This window comes from Strix uralensis, chromosome 1 (assembly GCF_047716275.1).
Source record: "Strix uralensis isolate ZFMK-TIS-50842 chromosome 1, bStrUra1, whole genome shotgun sequence".
Classification (NCBI taxonomy): domain Eukaryota; kingdom Metazoa; phylum Chordata; class Aves; order Strigiformes; family Strigidae; genus Strix; species Strix uralensis.
This window is the reverse complement of record NC_133972.1, coordinates 89,349,172-89,372,479: the sequence shown is the minus strand read 5'-3', so window position 1 is coordinate 89,372,479 and position 23,308 is coordinate 89,349,172. Positions and strand designations below refer to the sequence as shown.

Genomic DNA, 23,308 nt, shown 5'->3' with positions numbered 1-23,308 from the left:
ACAAATAAGGACAATCATTAAATCCAAGGTCGACAGACAGATATACTTACTAATTGGCTGACGTGCCATTTAAAGATATTCTAGTATGTGCTGTTCCTCATTCTGCAGATATTTTTAGACCTCTGTTTTATGTAGATTTCCTTTTCCTAAGGTATTATTTTTATCTGCAGTGTCTTTGCTGTAGACTTTAAGCCTTATGGGATTCTCTAAACAGAGAATAATTTGTCCTTAACAAAATATTTGTGATCAGTGATTTTTTTCTCTTAGCTCTTGTTAAGCCAGATTCTCATGAACACTTTTCTTATCACTCCAGGCCTTCCTAGGATTACATCTAATTTGCCACATGGAGTTATTTCTGCACACAGAATTAAAGCCCTTAATCATATTTGGTTTAGTGGCTCCCATTTGCTTAGCAATCTTGAGACTATTTTGCATTCTGTTTTGTCCTTCTCTAGGGCTGATGATGACTTGATTGATTCACACAATCCATCAGCGACTGATTTCTTAGACTAGTTATCTTAGTACAGAATATCACTCACGTCTGCTTTTATTATTTTGGTTTACTGCAGAGTTGTACACAAAAATGGGGGAGAAGAACACTAGATATGCACACACTGTCCACGCAAAACATCCATAAAAATCCATTTAAATTTTGGCTTGTTCTCATTATCTGCAGTGTCTTTATGAGAAGATGGCTAGGACATGATTACTTGTCATAAATGAAGTGCTGCCTTGTGCCAGTGAAACCTTGCACTTGTTTCTTCTGTGAGAAATTATAAATAGAACTGAGCCTATAAAAAAAAAAATAGCTCAGTGGCTGGAAAGCAACTTTAAAGAAAAATGATGTTCATAGCCATGCAGGCAGTAGCTTGAAAAGCAGCTTTTATAAAACATATTTAATGTTTACAGTCACTCAGCGGCTGAGAACAGTAATACTTTTAAAATATGTTTAATGTTTAAAACCACTTGGTGGCCAAAAGAACAGCTCTTACTGAAAAGATACTTAACGTTCAGAGTCATTTTGTGGTAAGGAAAAGGCAACTTCTTGTTAATTTTTAACATTTACAGCTGATCAGTGGCTACTAAACCAACTATCAATACAACATGTTTTATGTTTTAGAGATGTTATGTGCCTGTATAAAAACAACTCCTACACCTCTCAATACTACACTAAAACATGCCAATACCTTTCCCCCAGCAATAGTATCATTGACAGAAAAATAACACATGATCCCAACAACTTTAATGAAATATTTCTTGAACCTGAAGATGATTATGCAAACCACAAGACTACAAATAATTACAAAGCTTTTCCTTATAGACTAAAAGAACTAATACTCAGCACCACTAACACGACCAACATATACATTTAGAACAAACCCAAATAGCTTAATTTTAATACTGAAAGTATTGGTTGATTAACCTAACAGAGGGGTCTGCATCAAAAGACTTGGGTGTGATGAAATATGAAATGTTATTTGATTAATGCTACTGAGCTGGAGTAAAGTCAGTGTGTGGATAGGAACATAATAGCTTTATCTACTGTGACATGAGTTTTTAACTTTGCCCAGTTCCAGATAAACACAATAAAGTAGGCCTGGATGTACATGAAGTAAGACTCAAATGCTTTGCATGAATTTGGCACTGACATTTTAGGACTGTGAAACTTGCTAGGAGGAAACATTTATCCACCATCTCATCTTTTTAACAGCAAAAGCTTTTCAGATGTTTTGCTGTGTGCACATTTGTAGGGTCCTGTCTGTCACAGCTTTCATTTTACATAGATTCTCCCAGCTAACAGTATTTGCCAAATTTCCATGTTTTGCTGACAATTTCCAACAGCCAGAGTGTATGCAATGAAACTCACAGTGAGTATGACAATAGCCATAATCCTTTAACAAGCAAGCCTTGATTCTCTGCATTGTTTTCTTCCTCCCTTTTGATCTAAAAGGGTTTTGTCTGTAAGGTTTTTCACAGTAGTTGAAGCTGACTAGGTTGCCTAGTGATCTATCATAATGTCAATAAACACTTTTGGTTCAAAAGCTTTTACTTCCTACTTGTAATTTTCTCTCAACATCTGTGTTGTTTTATTTTTATTTTGTTTTGTATTTTTGTGCAATACCCCTTATACATGTGAAAAAACTCTAACAAAAGGCTAAGCAGCCATAACCTGTCTTTCCTTCTGCTCCTTCCTTAAAACTCACCTTTCTCTACAGTGACTATAAAACTGATGATCAGTGCAGTAGCTGATTCTTTTCACAATTAAAAAAATGAATCAAAAAGACAAAATTTGTAATTAACAAAGCAGTTCTAAACAAGCAACCACAGAAAATATGAACTATGATGGGTAAACTGCCATCTGACAGACACTGAAAGACAGTGGTGGGACATGCATTTTTCTGAAAAGTGGTCTGTATGACCTAGGGCACCAGGTCTGACCCAGGCGATGAAGAGATTTATACATTCTGTAACAAAGTACCAAATCAGAGTACCTGTGGATATAACCCTCTAAGGGGGGAGTCAGTACAGTTTTGTGAAGGAAAGCTACTCTTCATAAAACCTGTTAAAATTATTGGTTGAATCAGTGAGTATATAGAGCTAGATTACTTGCATAGTGTATCTAAGTTTCCAAAAAGCTTTCAGCAAGGTTCCTAAGCAAAGGATCTTGAAAAACCTAAAAAGGTAGATTAAGAGAGTACAGTCTTTTCTAAGGTAATATCAAAATAAAAATAGGAATCAAATGGTAGAAATAAATTGACAATCTTTACAGGAAAGGGGGGTTGCCACTGGCATCTCACTTGGATCTGAACTCAGGTTGCCTGTAAAAGAGAATATATAAGCAGGTGACAGCTTGACAAAACGAAAGCTTGACTGCAAAGTGTTACAGGGGAATCTTAACATAACAAGTAACTGGGTATAGGGGATTTCACACTGAGAAATACAAAGTAAGAGGAATGGGAAAATAATACCTTATCAGTACTTTCACAGAAGTAGGTTGTATCTCAGTTACCTATTAACTCTTGATCTTGGGATCACTGTGGGAAATCCTCCAAAGTTTTCATATCAATGATCAACAGTGGACAAAAAAAAAAAAAAAGGAAAATGATTGATGGGAATTACCGACAAGGAAAAGAGAATAAACAAGAATTTTCAAGATATTTGTATCTTGAATATGACATCCCATTCCCATCACTGTCTCTAAGGACTCAATAACACCAGAAAAAAGGCAGGGAGACCAAGGTGGAGCTGGAGGGGTTGCAGACAGGGGCTAACAGATTATACAGCCAATTATTTCTCCATGAGTATGTGTAAACCATTCAAAAATCTCTCTGGCCTCCACAGATTCCCAAAGTAATATCTTCCACAACAGCTTGGGTACGCTTTTGCAAGTGCTTAAAAATATATCGCCAGAAGCTAGGAATCTATATCAAGGGAAAGATCGCTCAGTATTTGCTCCAGTGCCTTATAGTCCTTCCTTCCCCAGCCTCTGCTCAGTGTAAGCTTCAGGCTAAACTCAGGCACAGGTACTAAGCTATGCCCAACCAGAGTACAGTTTCCTACCCACCAGTTCATCAGGCTAGTTTTCTACACACTGTAATACTTTCACATGAAACTACATAGATGGATATATTAACCATATGTTCCATTTGTGAATGTATATATACAAGCCTTTGTCAATGTTTAAACATAAGACAATGTTTAAATATAAGTCAATTAAGTATTCACTTCAGAAGTAAAACTGCCATAAAATTTATAGAGACTATTTTTAGGTTGTCAGTATCATGGGAAGCAAACCCATAACACTCTTCAGGCAGCTGCCTTGCACCATGGAGGATACTTAGCAAAAATAACCTGATATCAACTTTCTAGTATCATTGACAATTTTAATATTACAATGTAGTGTTACAATTGAGACAGTTTCAAATCCAATATTCAAGCCTAATCAGTAATACAGCTATTTAGTGTGAGCATATTCCATTACTCATTAATTAATAACCAAAAAGGCAGAATAATTGCCATGGTGAACTGGAGTTTGTAAAGTCCCCATAAGCAATAAAGAGTTAATCTAGTGGAAAGTTACGAAATGAAATTGCCTGGGAAAGAACATATAGAATCTATATGTTATGGCATTGATGGGTTTAGTACAGCCCTAGCTGGTCTGTGTATAAGCATAGAAGAATAATGGAAAGAACTTAAAAAACAATTAGGAGACTGTGACAGTAGAAGTTATAAATTTGTCATGTGTAATACATATGATCAATGAAAATCAGTGTAGTCAGTGAAAGAAATGTATGAGAAATGAAGTTGCATTTCTGTGCACATTTTTATGTATAAATATATAAAAAATATGTAATAAGATCTTTCCCTGAAAGTGCATTTAACACTGGTATGCCCCTACTCTCAGTCATCTGGACTGATAGCTTCGGTAAGGGGATAACCTTGGTTTAAACTCACCATACATTTGCATGCTTACATGAGCTATATCACAACAGAAGCTGGCAAAGGTGCCAGAAGCAACAACACAGCTGATTAAACTATACTTAAGGACAACATATTTTGCTAATACTAACTTACAAATGGGGAAATTACAGTCCCCTTTTCAGTCCTCATACATAAATTTCCATTTCTGGTTTGTTCTACATTTTGGAACTCTTATTAAATCAAGACAATATTTTCATAAAAAGATATTGATAAAACCATTCCAATATCAGAAAAAACATATTAGGAGTCCAGCCCTTAAGGTTTTATAAGTCTCTTAATAGGCGTAAGACAACAGCATAGCAATCTCTGTTCTTAAAATATTAGTTCTGAGTTGTAATCTGACTAAAACTGCTGAATTTCTCTGCAGAGAATTTCACATCATTATCCTTTCCAAAATAAATTCTTCACCATAAAGTATTTTGCACCCCACTTATTATGTGAACAATCCACTGTCAACTTTGGAGGTACCAATATCCTTCCACAACAATACAGAAACTATGCAAATTTAGGAAGTATCAGAAAAAATGGAAGTCATAGATGGGTACAGTAGCCTGTATGTCACACCAGTTGGTAACCAAGGGGCTTTTCAAGGTACTATCTTTTTTGTTTATATCTGTGATTGACTGTCCTCTCCATCATACATGATCAGATTACAGTGCATGTATGGAAAGAGCAAGGCTAGCTGGCCATTCAAGCCTTTGGCATAAAACAGGTAGGTGTCCTAGTTTGTAGTGGGCTTAAATTAGAGTTTTAGAACACAGTAAACATCTTGCTAACTTTTTTTTTTTTTTCCTTAATAAAAAGCATATGAAGGAATTTGGCTCCCAGTAAGGAATGTACCATTAAGTAAAAATGGCAATCCTAAAACTATCTCTTCAAAAAAAAAGCTAAAAGATATGCATTACCATAATCTTTTTTTAAGGAGTGGTATTGATTAGAGGGAGAAACAAACAAACCTCAGTGTACAGAAACTGTGCAAGAAACTTTATTACAACCTCAAAATGAATTTGAAGGGAAAAAATAAATTTCCACCTAAAACATACATGGAAAATAACACAACAACGTTCTTAGAAAACCTACTGTGAACAATTTGGATATGACAGATATGTCTAAATCATAGGTATGTGCAGAAAACCGGATATTGAGGATCCTACAAATTTCCATCTTTTTGTACCTTTTCCAGTAAAAAATCACAATGGTCCAGGATAAAGTTGATGTGCAATTTTATTATAAGGCTGTGTCTGGAACTCTGAATCCAGGGCTGTATGCTATGGCATTTTTTTCAGCCACCAGAGCTTCAGCAACAGCAATTAGTATGAAGGCCAGAGATGTTACAAAACTGAGAATGGTGCAGCCATGACAATTTCCAAAATGTGTGTAAGGGGTCTGAAGGACACTTTTTTTCCGAAGAATTCCCTGCCCCGTGCAATCCTTTCTTATGACTGCAGACTGTGGTACCTCAAAGATGTTTTATACAATTCACTTTATTTCACTGTCCAAATGGAATACATACTGTGCATTTACAGTGGGTGTTAAGTCTTGAGGCTTTTATTAGCTACTTCTCTACCCCTCTATTCCCCTTTCAACATGAACTCTGGCATCCATATTTTGCTCCTTATTACTGATATTCTTAGTATAAACTACCAAACTGAGTAAACCTTTGCAAGTGAGTGTAGTGCAACAGTAAAAGACAGCAAGTCACTAGTCACAGAAGTTTGACAGGCTCTTAGAAATGACTAAGGGGAGAAAAAGTCATGTTGTATTGCATTTCCCACAATGAAAATAGTGTGCATGAGTGCAGTTCATAATAAATACTGTTGCAAAAATAGAGTAAGTGAAGTTTAGGACATTTGGGAATTGAAAACTGGCAACTAGAAAATGAAAATGTAAAAAAATAGATGAGAGGAAGAGTTTATCAGGTTCTTTGCCTAAGCCAAAACAACCATATGCTGCACCAGCTAAAAAATCAAAGTGATTTTCAGTGTCAGCCTCAGGCAGCAGTAGGTCTAGGCATCTCTATAGGTGCAACTAAATGGTACTGATGATAGGGAGCAGCAGTTTTAGATCCTCTGAGAATTCTGTGCTTGCATAAGGTAGCAAAAGCATAGATAAGAGAGAGCAAAAGAGTAGAGAGGCCTACATCAGAGAAGGGACAATCTCCTGGAACATCACAGGTGACATAAGGCATTTCTGGATATTTTTGCTGCAAGACAACCCAACAGCAAAAATTGTTATCTGCTTAGTAACCACTAATTGGAGTTTAGGCCTCCATTTAGGGCACTATTTCCTTGCCTTGACTTTTCTGATCAATTTTCATCCATCTTTTATTTTTTTTTATAGAGGAAAATAAAAACTGTCATGACTAAATCTTTTAGAGGTACTGAATGTGACTGAATAAAGTGAAGATCAAGAGGATGCATTTTTGCCATGTCATCTACTGCTGTTTTTACAAAAGAGAATAAATTGAAAAGCATCTCTTTTAAAACATTGTATGCATGACACAGCATACTCAGTTGTATCTCATTTAGTCATGCAACTCCCAGTCAACATAAAAGTCACAATGCATGGCACATCTTGAAGAGATCTTCCCATGAAATAAAACCACTGTTAGCATTTTGTCTGCTACTGCACACACATATTTAAGAAAATAAGAAAGGAAGATGAAGGAAGAGCAACAGAGTGAGAGAAGGAACGCATGCACTCCATTCCACTGTCTAAATAGTATTATTCATTATTATTTTGATCATTTCTCTCTGATCAAGTCTTAAAAAAAAATTAACAACTAACCATACATTCACTGTTAAGAAATTTTATTCTGAACTTGCCACAGATATAGACTTGAAAATATAACGAATGTTTTCCATGTACAAATAATATAACTGTAAGTAATATTACTAGGCATCTCTATAGGGGCAACAAAATGGTGTACCTACATAGTGAATCTACAGATGCACCTCTACAGGTGAGTATAGTGAACTCGTTTCTACACTTGTATGAGATTAACGTGATCTCTACACGTCTACTCAAATCACATTTTATCACATTCTACCACTCTCCATCACAAAATTTTAAATACTACCTCATTAATTCCATATAGTAACTTGTGTAGATAGCTAGTTGCCTCCCAGATTGTCTTTCAAAACATCACTATCTGAGCTGCACAGCTGAAGGGGCAACAAGATTCCTCTGCACAATTCAGTCAGAAAACTTCCAAAACTTTTAGCAACTACAGGGAATATTAAATGACTAGTACTGGCTTGTGAAGTAGTTGGAAAAGACAACTTAGGAGACAACATTGCAATACACTGCAACTAGCACTGGAAAGTTAAAGGCTTCCCAGCCCAGAATGAATAAATTTCTGGTAACCTCAGGGAAGCCCAACATGCCTTCTGGCAGCAGGACACAAGCAGCATGCTTGTGTTGCAAACACACTGCTTGGGACCGGGACCACTGCAGAATCAGCATCAGGCAGAGACCTGAAGGTCCCATTTAGTCTATTCCCCTGCTCCAAAGAAGGATTAAAGCTCTTTATGTCTTTCCTGGCAAATGTCTATCATGTTGTGAAAATTCTTCAAACAAAAACCTATTTCAGTGCTTCAGTATCCTTACTATAGTCCACCTTTCTTTGGAGAGAAAGTTATTCTCTCCCCTATACAGCAGCTTTTTGAAAACTTACCATGTTTCCAGTCAATCTACTCTTTTTTTTTTTTTTTTTTGGACATAAGAATCCAATGCACTCAATATTTTCTTGGACATTAGGTGTTCAAGACCTTGAGTCAGCCTTGCTGAGCCTCTCTGACTCTTGTTCTTGCATTGTGGAGAGCCAGGTGAGGGCAATCATTACTTTCAGCATCCACAGCATAGCAGGACTTGGATAAAGAATTGTTACCTAATTCATAATTACAGGATCATGCAAGTGCTGTAGGAGTTCAACAGCCACAAAGACAAGAACAGTAAATGGCAAGATGCTGTTGCACCATCTAATTCTGTACAGCAAACAGTCAGCGTAAACTATGAAGAGAGAAGAATGAACTTCGTCATGTGAAATAATACGTTTGGGGGTACACAGACCCCTGAACCTTAGCATACCTGCCTTGAATATCTTTTTTTTTTTTTTTTTGTCCTCCTGTTATCAGAGACTTACAGTCAAAGGCACTCATTTTGCAGAAGAATGAGTTTCTAAATAAGCAAATAAAGCTAAAAAAACCCTGTAATCTGTATATTTCTAAGCATAGAGTGAAACATTTCTAATAATAAGTTTTAGAAGTTATATTTTCATTTCAGCTGTCGCTTTCTTTCCTCAGCAGGAAGTGCACATTGAGACAATTAAGTAATATGCAATTAGTTATCAAGTGTTTAAAGCTTCTTACTCACCCACTGGAGACATTTCTGGGACACTGGCAACATAAGGCCCATCCAGGAACTTTGGCTCATTATCATTAATGTCCTGCACTTTGATGATGAACTCTGATTCAGGCTCTAATGGTTTCTTGGTGTCAACATCCACAGCCTGAGCCCGGAGTGTGTAGAAAGGTTTTTCTTCTCGATCTAGGCTCCTTATGGCATGAATGTCTCCTGTGGTCTCATCAATGGTAAAAACTGTTCCAGCACCATCTCCTGAAAGGGTATATTTAACAGTGCCCACTCCTTTGTCCAAGTCAGAATGAAGCTTGACAACAAAAACAAAAACAAAAAAAAAAGAAAAAAAAAAGAAAAAAAAGAGGAAAAGAACATTAATGGCTTTTTCTAGGCTGGAAGGCAATTATTATTTTTATTTTTCTTCTTATATAATAAAAGGCATTAGAGGAACCGATTTTATAAGACCTAACTGTCTCTAAGTGCATGAGAAAAATGTGGGCAGCATGTTGTCTAGTATGTTTACCCCCATCTAGTACCCAGCAGAGAGAACATTTCAAAATTCTACCTGCTTTCTTGTATGAATATTGTTCACTACTAAAACTGCAATGAAGCAAGGCTTTGGAATTGTTATAAACTGAAATTTAAAACCAAGGATGAAAAACCACCAATAACCACATCAAAAAAACATAAGATGACATGAGAGTGTCAAAAGCTTTCACAGGCATTTGGCTTTCAGAGAAGTAGAAAGAAAATACCTAATTTTAATTTAACACACAAGAGCTTGATGGAATCCTAAACTCAAAGTCAAATCTGGTTTTAAAAAGACAATATACACCTCTTAATCACAGTAAATGCTAACCAGAACTAAAAATACTACCTTTTACACAAATATTTGATTGTTTCTGTCCTTTCTGAGATAGTCACATTGTGGACAGTGTGAAGCTAGGAGTTATCTTGCTCACTGGAAGAATACAGATCTCAATCATTTATGCCTTAACTCAATTATTTCTGCCTTAAATACCAGTATATACATTTTTCCAGACTATTAGTATGTTAAATCTCTCTTTCTAATTTGAAAAAATACTTGAATACAAGCTCTTGGACGTTTTTGCCCATTTGATCCGTGTCTATACTACTATAATGTGGCCTTAAACACTATTTCAAATGCAGGAATTTTAAAAATCAAAATACAGTATGATGAGCTTCTTTCTCAAATGCTTTTATCTGTTTCATGCTCATCCTTTAAATACATTTAAAGTTTTGAATAGATACTCAAGGTTACATCACTGACGCTGAAATAGCCTTTAAAATATTCGCCCACTTGTTCCATCTAATGAGGACTAAAGAAATCTGCTATAATGGACACAGGTTGGAATGGAGTTTTCAAGAGTGAATTCCTTTAAGCAATATAGTAAAGCGATTATGGATATAGGAATTATTTACATGATGTACTGCCCAAGGTGAAACACAATAGAGGAAACATGGGACATGAAAGGAGATTATGTAGAAAATGAATTACTGAGAAACTAAACGGTTTTGGTAATGGGGCAAGAAGCTAAGCTACGGAGAAAGAGGTAAAGGCAATTATTAACATTTATAGCTATTGCCTTGAAATTGAAAATAGGTCCTTGTGACTGTGGAAGAGGTCATGGTTTGTGGGACAGAGCGAACATGGTCTCTTCTTTGTCTACTTTTTCATCTCATCATTCCTGCTCAGTGAATATACTAGATTCTGATCTTTCATCTAGCTGCCCCCTGCACGCAATTTTAAATTATCTCTCCAGTCCAAAGTAAAGCATTTTGCTTCTTGAGCACTGGTTCTCTGTGGAAAGATTCAAAGGAAGTTAATTCTTTTCCTCCTGGGGTGTTAAATATTTCCTTGCTTGCAAAATGAAAAGATAATGCAGCCTGAGATAATTAATGTCTATTTCTTCTCATCACTTTCATTTAAGTGGCTCACAAGCTTCCTGCTGTTCCATTATACCTTGCTAAGTTAAAACTTAGTATTTTCCTTCCATTATCATATAGAAGCTTACAGAGACACATGGAGTGAAAAAAAAAAAAATCAAAATGATGGTGAGAAAGCTCAAAGAAAAAATGTTAGAACTTTATAGAGGGAACCACGACATTTTCTTACTTGTGTCCCTGTATTAAATAAAATATGTCTGGCCTTTATTGTGAAGTCTACGTTGTTCCATACTCCTGCAAGTAAGAATACCACAGAGCAAAAGAATGTGGTTTTGAAGCAAGGATTTGTAAACAGGGAAGCGTGCAAAGAATATTGTCTCCACTCCCATCTCCTGTCATCGGATTTGGCACTAAAGCTGAGATGGTTGCATGTCTTTCTGATTGCCAGCTGAAGGGTTGATGTTCAGCTAGTAACAAATCAGGCTGCATTGCATGTGTTATCTGAGCACTTGGATTATACTAGAGAGAAATAGCTATAGTTGCTTCCCCTAGTTGGGGAAAAAGGTAAAAAGTGTAACAAGAAAAAAGCAAAACAAGTACTCCTAAGAGAAAGGAAGAGTAAAATGCAAAGGCAAGCAGAAGCAGAGCTTTTTTTCAAATGTACTGGAGCAAAAAAGCTTTATAACTGGCAGCATTAGCAATTCTACAGTTATGGACGTGTTTACTGTGCTTCACAAATATCACTTAGCTAGTATAACCTAGGAACCATTCCATTGATTTAAGCAGAATTGTATTGCTTTGGATTAGCTGGGATCTGTCACATTGTATTTATTCATCAAATCATGCTAATCTGACAATTTCAATATAGGCTTCTTAGATGCCATTGCTGGACAAAGGATATATAAATGCTTATTTGTAGCCAACATTGACCTATGCAATTTGTGGGGCAATTCAACATTACAAAGTGTCTAATTACTGTAGGGGAATAGCTGATTGATTTAATTTAAAATGAACTAAACTCTCCACAATAAAAGACACACAATATTGAGATTCAAACGCAAGGATTGAGAGAGAGGAGCTAGCATTGGCTGGACTTGCACAATACTAGAAAATAATCCTGGTATTCAATGCCTGAAATTTTCCAGAAAGAAGTTTAGGCTAAAGAGTAAGTGCTTGCTAGTATATCTCTACTCAATATCTCTATATATGTGTTACAAGCTGTATTGTACTGGAAGAAAAGACATTTATTTTTTTGTGCTGAAAAACATACAGAAGATTTGTGAGAGACTAGGTTTTTTGACACTGTGTCCAGCAGCAGTTTTGGGTTTGTATCCCATTTCTCCTTGCTTGTACTTATTTTCTAATTCTTGCTCTTCTGCTATTTGAGTGAAGATACAGGGCAAGAGAACAAGTGTTCAAATCTCACCTACCTCCCTCCCAATGTGTTTATATTTCAGAATTACTTGAATTTGCTGCAACAGGGTCATACAAGTTGGTTGTATTCACATGGATTTTTCTTATTGTTATGTCTTCTCTGTAAATCCTGAATATTAAAAATGCCACAAAGGTTTGGAAATGCAAGGGATTCATTTCTACTTTTGCTCAAATCTGTGCTGCTATTCTCACTACCTAAGCAACACAGAGTTTAGCGTCAGGTATTTGGGCAAATCTGCCCCAAGTGTAAAATTAATGATTTCTTGCAGCAAACTCTGTTAGTGCAGAAAATCATGAATATTTTTCTGTGATGGCAGTTAAAGACATATTCCATAATTCTTGCTAATGTGTGCAAACAATAACACATATGGCAAAGGAAATGACTGATAAAAAAATCAAGTATGACTAATAAGATGGAGACTATTGCGAAATATATTGCATAAATCTATGCAGAAACTATGACAGTGTTCTTGAATCATATCCAATACCAGATGCCAGACTGAGTCAGTCTACAAGTCCATGTGATCTAGCAATCTGCTTCAGCCTACAACTAGCTGAAAGATACTTTGCTTCGGAGAGAATGAAAAAGTTGGTAACAACTTGTTACAAGCACATCTGGGAGAAATTATTTATTCAGTTCTTCAGGCAGTTATGTCCAATTCCTAGCAAGCAGTATGTTTATTTGTATTTTAGCAATAAATTAAGACCTTACTGCTTCAACAACTCAGTGTTATAAACTCCATGTCACTTCGAGAATTCATACACCTGCACAAGTTATTTGATATTACATATGAAAACACATGAAAAATCAAGAAATGCATTAGCTAACGTACTTCAAGAACTGTTGTATAGTCCCAGCTAAATTCAACATGGCAGCGGTATGGATCAGAAGTATTTGTTCCTTGGTGCTGATTTGCTCCTCAGTATCCTATGCTCAACTGTTCATCTTTTCTTTTCTTAAACACTTCAATGACTTGCATTAATAAACTTACAGTGGTTTGGAAAGTCGAATTTGTAAATTCACAGACATAGATAAAGAAATCAGAAGCAAAAGAAACTTAACAAATTTGCAAGATAGTCTAGCCTTAAAATGAAGTAATCACTATACCCTCACAGATGATGCAAGAACAAGGTCTATGACACATTCACTAGGATTGTTGTGATCTTAATTTCATAGCAATACAGGCATTGAAAAGCTGTTTTATGACTTGACTGGTTCCTTTTCTGAATTTCTCATCCATATACAATAAGAAAAAATAGAGAAAGAAAAGAGAAAGAAGTAAAAAAGTTTTAAATGTTAAGGAATGTTTAATATCCCTAAACTGATATATTAACCCTGTGATATACTCAGATTCTAGGTCTTATTCCATTGCCAATTTCACAGGCTGAAAAAAAATGTCACTGTTCAATTTATTTATTACTAGATCAATTTATATGCAATTTATGCAATTTATATATTGCAGTGCATATCTGGACTGAAAACATTACTTAATGTTCCAAGATATTAACGCTTCCTTGCATACACAACGGTCCTTTTTATTCATCCCACATCTGTATCTTTACATCATTTTTCATTATGCAATATATTTTAGGACTTTATTCCATTATTTCCTCTGCCTGTATCTACTTCTACATATCTCCATTTGCTCTGTAGCCACCAGCTCCTCCCCCTGCCCTTTCTTGGGTAATATGCTGTTCTTGGGTAATAAACTGTTCGAGAAGTCAAAATAGCCAGTCAACTCCAGTATAACCTAAGACTGCAAACACAGAATGATGTGCTGAACTGAGGAAAGGAAGAAGGTTCATTGTTGTATGGAAAACATATATGCAAGCAGAGCTATTTTGGCAATCCTCTACTGCAAAAGTCTGTGTGTGGGAACAGGGATACGTACTACAGCAGAGGAGGGGTAAATGAGCCTAGAGAAACTTTTGATACTAACCATATAAGAAGACTTTCTATCTGGAACATCAGCCTTTCAAAAGATACTTATTCTACACATATTTTCTATTGGCAAGAACTCTGTCTACAGAGATTGCATAGTTCCTTTTAAAAAGTGATAATTAGATTCTAATGTACTGCTTTTATACAAACATATTTTTTTCTTCCCTCTAAAATATATAAAAGTAGAAAATTTTCCTGAGTTAAAAGTGGGATGGGGGAGTTGTCTTTAAGAGACCTTAATTCAGGAAATTGAGTAATAAAAACAACAATGCAATTGCTGCTAATCAATCCAATCAAATATTTTCCTTTTCCTTCCCTCTCCATCACCCACCCCACCCTCCAGAGAATGTTTAGGGACAAGGCAAAATCTTCTCACAACACACCCAGTGCAAATGTTTCTTGATCCTAAAAATCTGGATTACCTAGGGCATCTTCTTAGTAGTTAACATGCATTAATCAGGCAAGACAGCTGTCTAAAGCCTGTGTTGGGAAGAGTTAGGACACTACTACAAAATGGGTCAGATGAACAACAATCTGCAAAATAGGCATATGGAAAGAAGTAGCAACTAAAATCATAGAATCAATCATTTAGGTTTGAAAAGACCTTTAAGATCATCGAATCTGACTACAAAAGAAAGATGAATAAAAAAAGAAAATAATTATGTTTTTTAAAGGTCATTTGGAAAAGATTGTTTTGTTTCCTTTTAAGACTGAAAATTATTTTGAATAGGAAGGGGTGTCTTTGTACAGGGCTTTTACAAGAGACCCCCATCCATGACTAGGCTTTCTTAGCGCTATGAAAATTTTTAAAAAGAATTAAAAATATCAATTAAAGGATGTGTATATATAAAAAAACATATAAAAATATGTATAAAAATATACCATGGATAAAAAAATTATTATTTGAAGCAGAAATCTGTGTGTATCTTATCACCATGACTAATTTTCTTAGGGATGTATTGCTATGGGTTCTTTTCTTATGTTTAATAAAATATTTACTTCCAAGTATTGGCATTTTTCTGCCTAACTTTTGTAAAAATGGTAATAGACAACATGGTTCTGCATTTTGAAGTATCTTTAGTACACTCTCCAAATCAGATTAGAATGCTTTCTTATTCAAGAGGAATTAAATAAAAAGGTTTATACTCTTTTTCTAGTGATTCCTGTTTGACAAATAAAGCTGAGCTTTATTTGAATTAAAACACCGATTATCCAATTAAATAAAACATTATCTCCTGTCACAGGGATTTAGTTTAAGCATACTAAATCAGACCAGACTTTTCTAATAATAAATGTGGTTGCTGGTTACTAATACGATGGCAAATAAGTCATTAGCAAGGAATAAAACCAGTACCTGACCTGGTCAGTTCAAATGAATCATCATCCCTATCGACAACACTGACTTGAGGGGTCAGGGATTGTTATTCTTCTGATTCTGCTCTACCAGAAAATTGCAGTATTCAATAATAACACTTGCAAAAGCATATTCTAAAATAAATATATTTTTTATTTCATGAAATGAAATTGACCATAGACAGAAAAAAATAGTGCTAAATGAAAAAAAATATGCACTAGTAAAATATTGAAAGAATAAAAATCTATCATTAATATTGCAGTATAACTTGATTATACAAATAATTATATATGTAATTTACAAGTTGCATCATCATTTCTCATGATGACTTTTACATCACCATTTCAGCTGGGGTTGATACATATAGAAACACTGTGTCCTGGTCCTCTCTCTTAAACTTTAATGTAAGAATCATATTGGAAGTCATATTTTTATTAAATTAGTCTTACTGAACTCATATAACTCTGTGTTACAATGTGATCTGTGTATTTAGGTTGATAGGTTTAAGTCCACAGTCATGTTGAATTCCATTTGAGACAACTGTTCTGATGGTAACAGCTGATGTGACCACGAATCTGCTGAGGCCTCTACATATTATCACGGTAAAGTAACAACATAATCACAGGTTCCAACAACAATTCCAGTACTGGCCATTAGACAATAACAGAAGACAAAATTTGAGGACATTTATCAACTTCCAATTTCTTCTTTCTCCACTGCAATTTTATACATCCTGCTGCAGTAACATCAGCTACAATGAAACGTGCAGCTGCTGAAGACAGCTCAGTGGAAAATGATTTCACCATCTCAGTAATTTTTTATAATTTCAGAATTTTTCAATGTATTTAATAGGAACAGAGCAGGGAACTGAATCTGAAACTCTCGCAGTCCAAAGACCTTAATGCATCAGTTGGGAATGGTGAGGTTGTGCCATGTATCCTCATGGATAGATGTGGCCCACTCCTTTGGTAAACTATCTTCTCATTCACAGGAGCCTGTGCAAAACATCACCTGTTACAAATGATTGCATTTCAGTTGGCACCAGTGGAGCTGGTTTGATTTACACCTGTGAAAGGACTGGCTCTCCCTCTGTACCAGTGCCTGACTGGCGTCCCGATGGCTAAGTGAGAGTATAATGTTGATGCCTGAAACTGAGAAATGAGGGAAGGGAATCTGAAACAAACAGGGGTCTAGGGAAAAATCATCACAGGCTTCAGCAGCAGATATTCGCATTCCTTTTCGAGGCAATACTTATTTTTTAACTCTGAAAACTAAATGAAGATAACAATACAATCAAATTCTACATTCTTGCTATTTCATTATGCAAGATCTTCAAAACACATAACGGCATTGCTGTAGTTTATTAAAATGGTAAGTACAGAGGGGTGGTGCTCTTTTTAGATAGCATATACGATTGTAGCATTTCCTTTCTGAAACAGGAATCACTGTAAGAATATCAAAAAGACCTGCATTTCTCTGGATGCCACATACTGACAGAAATATACTATTTTGCCCTGTGTTCCCTGATGTATCTCTTCCACAACATATATAAAAGATCAATGCATGAAAATATGAATTATGCTGTATGAATAAATATAATAAAAATAGATACTAGAGACTTAAGAAGCCTTTTGTTTGATGATGACACACTAGAACAGGTAGGGAATGACAAAGTAGAAAGATTTTACCTCAACCTGCTTATCCCTATGACAAGTCATACTATCATAAACTATTTGACCACTTATTTTTTCTAAATAGGAAAAAAAAAAAATTCTAGTTTTTATCACAGAGTTGAAAAATACTAATTTTAACACATCTATTAAAGGGATAATTTTATGGCATTTACAGTCACAGAATTTTATGAGTGAAATAGAATATATTCTGAGATTTTAATCTCTTTATTTTAACTTAAATTGACCCAAAAAACCCAGGCAAACAAGCACACCACAATCTGAAATAAAATCCAAATAATTCAGCAATCATGAATCAATAACGCTTAATGTATATGAGATATAGAATAGAAGGTACAGCAGAGAAGCTGAAAGTCTTCCTCTGTGCCCACATGTCTCAATTCCAAGAAAGCGCAATCATGTGAACCATGTTCCAACTGCAAGATTTCCTCAAAAAAATATTTTTAAAGGCTGTACTGAAATCGCCTTTTCATGCAGCAACTGTTGATTTTCCTCTGGTCGCAGAAGCAGCATAGGAAAGGGTTGCGTTGTATGTTTTTCTTGTATTTTGCTGAAACATTCAAAATGGTTGCAGGTTAAATATTCTTTGGGTATGAAACTGTAACTTGCTGTGCATTTGCTACAGTGTTGAAATAAATTTCCTGCAACAGATTGAGGTCTAGGTATAGTTGAAACAATAATGCAATAAACAGCAGTCCCTGCATTTTTTAAAACTACTTGCTGAAGCTGGTTTCTGGTCTGAACAACTTATATTCTTTGTCTAAAGGACCAACAAGAAATTGGTAAAATACAAGCAGTGATTACTTAACAGCAGAGTAGCAACTTACAAAATGTTGTTATCTCAATGTAAGTAGGTTCAACAAATTAAGAAGATAATGAAATTAATGAAATTAATCTCATTAATTACAGAAAGAGGAGCAGAAACATGTTTTTGAGTTGGCTGAGTAAATGTGGTCACTGTGGAGGAAGATGAATGAAAATGCTTAAGGACCATATGCCTTGCAGGCCTGCTTGTGCACCACCATCATGATGTTTGTACTGCAGCATGACACCATTTCATATTCAGAATGACAACTGATACCAGTGGTGGAAGCCAGGACATACTGGCAGAGGGAGAAGGCCTACTTGACAAAAAGGTTGTATTCCTTTCAAGCTCCCTTAGAAACAGGAAAATTTTATTGGTATCGTTGGCAGGGATATGAGCTGCATTTCCAATTTCAGAGTTTTAGAAATAATAAGGAAGGGGTCATATTTACAACTTTTTACTCAATTGAATATAATTAGGGTCTTCAGGAATAGTACCAGTCATAGCAATAGAATATATATGAGGTGGTATTCATGATATTAAAATGTAATAAATTACAGAATATAATAAATAAAACAAGAAAATTGGTACAATACAGATAAGTGACACACTGAGTAGTTTGCATTTTCTTCTAACGACTTACAGGAAAAACTTCGGCAGTTTTGCAAAAAAAAAAAAAATTTCTCATTCAGTAGAGTCTTAATTAATTGACCTTTAGATGGGAGAAAAGTAGGTTCTTATGACACAGGTAAAGTGTCAAAATTTATTCTTCAGGCTTGGATTATTTAAAACAAGCAGCATTTATATGGCACTGTGCAGAACTGAAGCAAATCATGAGAATCCTGTATATAATGTAAGTTATGGACACATTCATATTTCACATATCATTAAGCTGCCCTGCGTGTAAGAATATTGGTATGCCTTCTTTTTAATAAAAACGTCACACCTATGTACTAACAAGCAAAATAAAAATATTTCCACAGCTCAAGCCTAAATAATTTCTGCTCAGATGGAGTAGTTTCATTATAAATCTGAAAGGTGATTGTCTCTGCTGGATTGTCCCAATGTAATTTTTAAAAAAATGTGTCGAGTTTACATGAAGTTACATTCTAGCTATGGCATTTACTTGCAAAATTTACTCATGTTTTTAATGGATAAAGAAAAGTGATTTAAGAATCAGTGGAGAATACAGTGTAATAGATGAAGAAATTAAGGAGTTTTATAATTTGGAACAGAAATGATTGTATGGCTGCTGTAAGATCTCTGTTTTCTATAGCTGTGGCTGTACTTCTTTTTTATACTGATGAGATGAAAGAACAGCCACCTCTGCTGCTGCTAGTGGGGATGGAGAAGGAAGAGAAGAGCATAGAGTCTTTTTACCCTAGAGACAGAGGGCAGCAAGGTTATTGCTACAGAGACCTTGGAAGAGGGAAGAAGCAGGAAGCAAGGTAGAAGAGTTGTGTCTGGGTGAGTTTATATTCCCTCCCTTTTCTGATAGAGCTGCTCAGTGAAACAACAGAGGTGTTAATTTGTTCCTAATCTTCTGCATATGGTTCTTCCAGAAGTCCTGGGGAAAATAATTTACAACAGCAAAATCTCTCCAGGTTCCAGGGAAGCCTAATTGTGTCCATAAAGCTTAAATCTTGGCCTCCGAGAAAGTCAATGGCAAAACTCCCATTGTCTCCAATTTTATTCAATAATAATTAGGGCCTTGCAAGTACTAGCAGAATACTCTCCTGCAGAGTAGTAGCAGGGTACTCTCCTGCAGAGTGAGAGTAAACATTTTCTTTTGTTTAAATTCACACACTTAGGTAAATTTTCTTTCTACTTTTAAGTTTTAATGAACTGAAGATCTCAAAACAGAAACCACAAAATTATTTTCTTTTCTTGTGAGGAAATCATTCACCATCTCCCTCTTCCTCCCTTGTCTCTGATTTTCCAGAACTTCAAATAATACTATTTGATTGCTTCAAGATTCAAGAGATGGTATAAACTTAATCACACAGAATCACAGAATTGTCTAGGTTGGAAAAGACCTTGAAGATCATCCAGTCCAACCATTGACCTAACACTGACAGTTCCCAACTGCACCATATCCCTCAGCGCTAAGTCAACTTTACTCTTAAACACCTCCAGGGATGGGGACTCCACCACCTCCCTGGGCAGCCCATTCCAACGCCTAACAACCAGTTCTGTAAAGAAATACTTCCTAATATCCAGTCTAAACCTTCCCTGGCACAATTTGAGGCCATTACCTCTTGTCCTATCACTTGTTACTTGGTTAAAGAGACTCAGATAATGCTTTTTGCAATGTTAACAATAAACTTCCAGTTAGACAGAAATAACTGTGAAATCCTTCCACTGGTGCAGGAGTTACTTGTTATGTGACAGGGGTTTTAGCCTTTTATTAATGTTCACAGAAGTAAGGCTTCTTTCACTGACAAACGATGCAGCTATTGATAGCTAAATTCACCTGAATTTGCAGTAGCTGCTAATTATGATCAAAGGAAGTCATATTCACAAAGGGAAGCATTTTTTAGCAATTTTCCTAAGAAATATTCCTTTGGTGTGATAGGTGATTTGCACATGCCCTTTTTGAACATAAGAACAGACTTAGCTATGAAATAATAATAAATTCATTGGCTGGAGACCTTCTAAGCATCAAACACTTGCTGTCTGCCCTTAAGTTTTCATGGATTTGCAACGCAGTTCTCAAGTTCATCATCTTATAACACTTGCTCCAAATATAGACACCAGGATTGAGAAACATGTTTGTGCCTCTCTAAAAAGACAATGTAAACATGACCTATAATAAAGAACAAATTTCTACTTTGTTCTGACAAATATTTTTACTCATGGATTAATAGAGAATCTCTACTGTGCATAAGGCACTTCAAGAAAACATACAATTTAGTGACAGATTAATTTCAACTATACCTGAAAGACGTATCTGTAGAAACTACATATTTGTTAAGATCACAGAACACTAGTACCCATTTAGAATTAGATCAGTTAATCCTGAACTAATTAGCATCTGTTTGTTAATAAAACTCTTACTCTAGCAATATTTGCACCATAAATTGAACTAAATTTAACAATATAGGATAATGTAGTCTAATTTACATAGGACAATAATTCAGTTACTGAAAGAATCCAATTCATTCAGGAAGGTAATATATAAACAGAGTGCTTTTGCTTAAACCAAATCAAAGAATGAACAGGTAATTACACTTATTGACTAATGAATTTTTCAAAAATGAGTAAGCCAGAAAACAGTGGTTATTTCTGTTGCTCATCTTTTTGGAGGGGAAAATACTCTAGATATACAAATTACCGAATCTGTGGAAAGATAGTGTTTCTAATTCTATTAACAAATTGATTATTAAAACACTTATTTTCATTGCAAAGTTATTTATTTGAAGATCTCATTTCTTTCAAGGATATCAGATGTATAGTTTCAATGCAGTGAAAACTGCCTTACAAGAGTATTCTCTTGTAAGTATTGCTTACAGTAATCAAAGAGTATTTCTCTGTAGCATTGAGGCAAGCTATATTTTCCTATCTCATTCAGGAGGCAAGATCTACCTTCTGGACAATGATCATAGTGTGTGACTATATGAACGTAGCAGGTGCAGCCTCTGAAAACACAACATGCAAGCCACCCGTGGAAAGACATGCAAGGCTGTACTCTGTAGTATTGCACTTTATTTACGTATAGGGAATAACATGTAACTGCCAAAACTCATATCCACAGCAAGGCACAGGTCTATTTGTACCAGCCACATGCCCCATAGAGCTTGTTCTGTTAAAGTAACAATAGGGAGTTTGACTCAATAAGAACAGAAAAAGTAAAAGGCTTTATGCAGAGCTTCCCACTCCTACCTTCACCTTCTACACCTGCATGGGGAAATAGCCATTCTTGTTGAGCTGCTATAAGATCCAATTTAGAGATACATCCTTTACTCTAAAACTAAGTCTTTTGAGAGGCTGGCTTAGGGGTATGAAAAGAATATAGCATTCACTTGTAGTGGGCCTTTTTAAGCTTTCAGAATAGATTCATCCCTTGCTGGCATCCAGCTGGCCTTGTTTTGAGTGCTGCAAAATATGCTTTGAAAAATCATCTAGCACAGACAAAAGAAAATATTTAAGTAAAAATGGGCTTTTGATTTACAATATGTGTTCCTTAAAAGTGCATATTTTTCATTTTAATGGTACCTTTACAGGAAGCATGAATTGGTGTTGTGGGATGCCAAACACCTGTCACAATGAAATTTTATGCTAAGAAATCATGAATAAACTATGTCTCAACACACTTATAGCCTTAACAGGATGATGTTCTTCTGTAAGAATTCAAGTGAATACTAACTTTTCTATAAATATTATTTTAAAATAGATAAAATTAGTGAGATACCCCTGCCAAAGATTTTAAAATTCATAAATACATCAAGATTTCTTTGCTAATTTGTTCACTAATTTAATGACTTAGTTAGATTGGGCTTAGCCATCATGATTAACAAGACATTATAACACCAATCTCCCATAAGATGAAAATAATATTTAAATTAGTTTGTTTTAAACAGTACTTCTACACTACAACTAAGTAGTGGATTTTTCCTTACTGGAAGAGCTGGTACCTGAAGAAACAGTAATTTACTTTCTTCCTGATTTGCTATACCAGCTGCAGCTACTAGTAATGTAGCATTTTTGACTTCCTGAAGCATCTGTTTTGTAGTCAACTCTGTTAGTACTGTGGAGCCCTGGTGACAATTTGGGGGCTTGCGTGACTCCTTTATTATCAGCACCATGGAACTGATCATGGAATATGGGATTCCTTGGGATTTTTCTTTTTCATATAAACTCTAATCTTTACCTTTGTAAAGATAAACCTACACGAATTCATTTTTAAGTGTGAGATGAATGTGAAATGGAATCTGTATTTTAGAAAACAATGGGATAATCTGAAGACCTTTCTTTATCCCACAAATAAAAAATTGTTTGTCCATACATGTGAAAGAACCTCAGAAATGCTGATTAACCTCCCCCTCAAAAAAAAATCTGATAAATTCCCTCTTTATTGAAGGAAGTTTGCCCTCAAAAGGCACTGTTTTCATTTTTAAGAAAGAGCAAGAAACAGTTTCGGATGACAGAAAAAAATTACACAGAGTGGCTCTCCAACTTGTCCGTGATCTGTGAATGTCAGGGCTTTGATAGGCACATGAATAGGTGTTTCAGTCAGGCTGGGCTGTACAAAGAACAGCTAAGAAGAGATACTTGCCTATCTCTAAAGAGGTTATAGAGGAGACATTATGTATCTCATCTGGAGGATATTTCTC

At 35.4% G+C, this 23,308-nt stretch overlaps 1 protein-coding gene across 2 annotated transcripts in view; it reads right to left on the bottom strand.

Annotated features, from left to right (window-relative positions):
* Positions 1 to 23,308, bottom strand: part of CDH12 (cadherin 12) — a 320,014-nt gene that overhangs the window by 120,625 nt on the left and 176,081 nt on the right. For both annotated transcript variants that reach the window (XM_074873891.1, XM_074873900.1), the window contains exon 5: positions 8,857 to 9,151. In XM_074873891.1, coding sequence (XP_074729992.1) covers positions 8,857 to 9,151 — 295 coding nt within the window. The remainder of the gene's footprint in view (positions 1 to 8,856; positions 9,152 to 23,308) is intronic.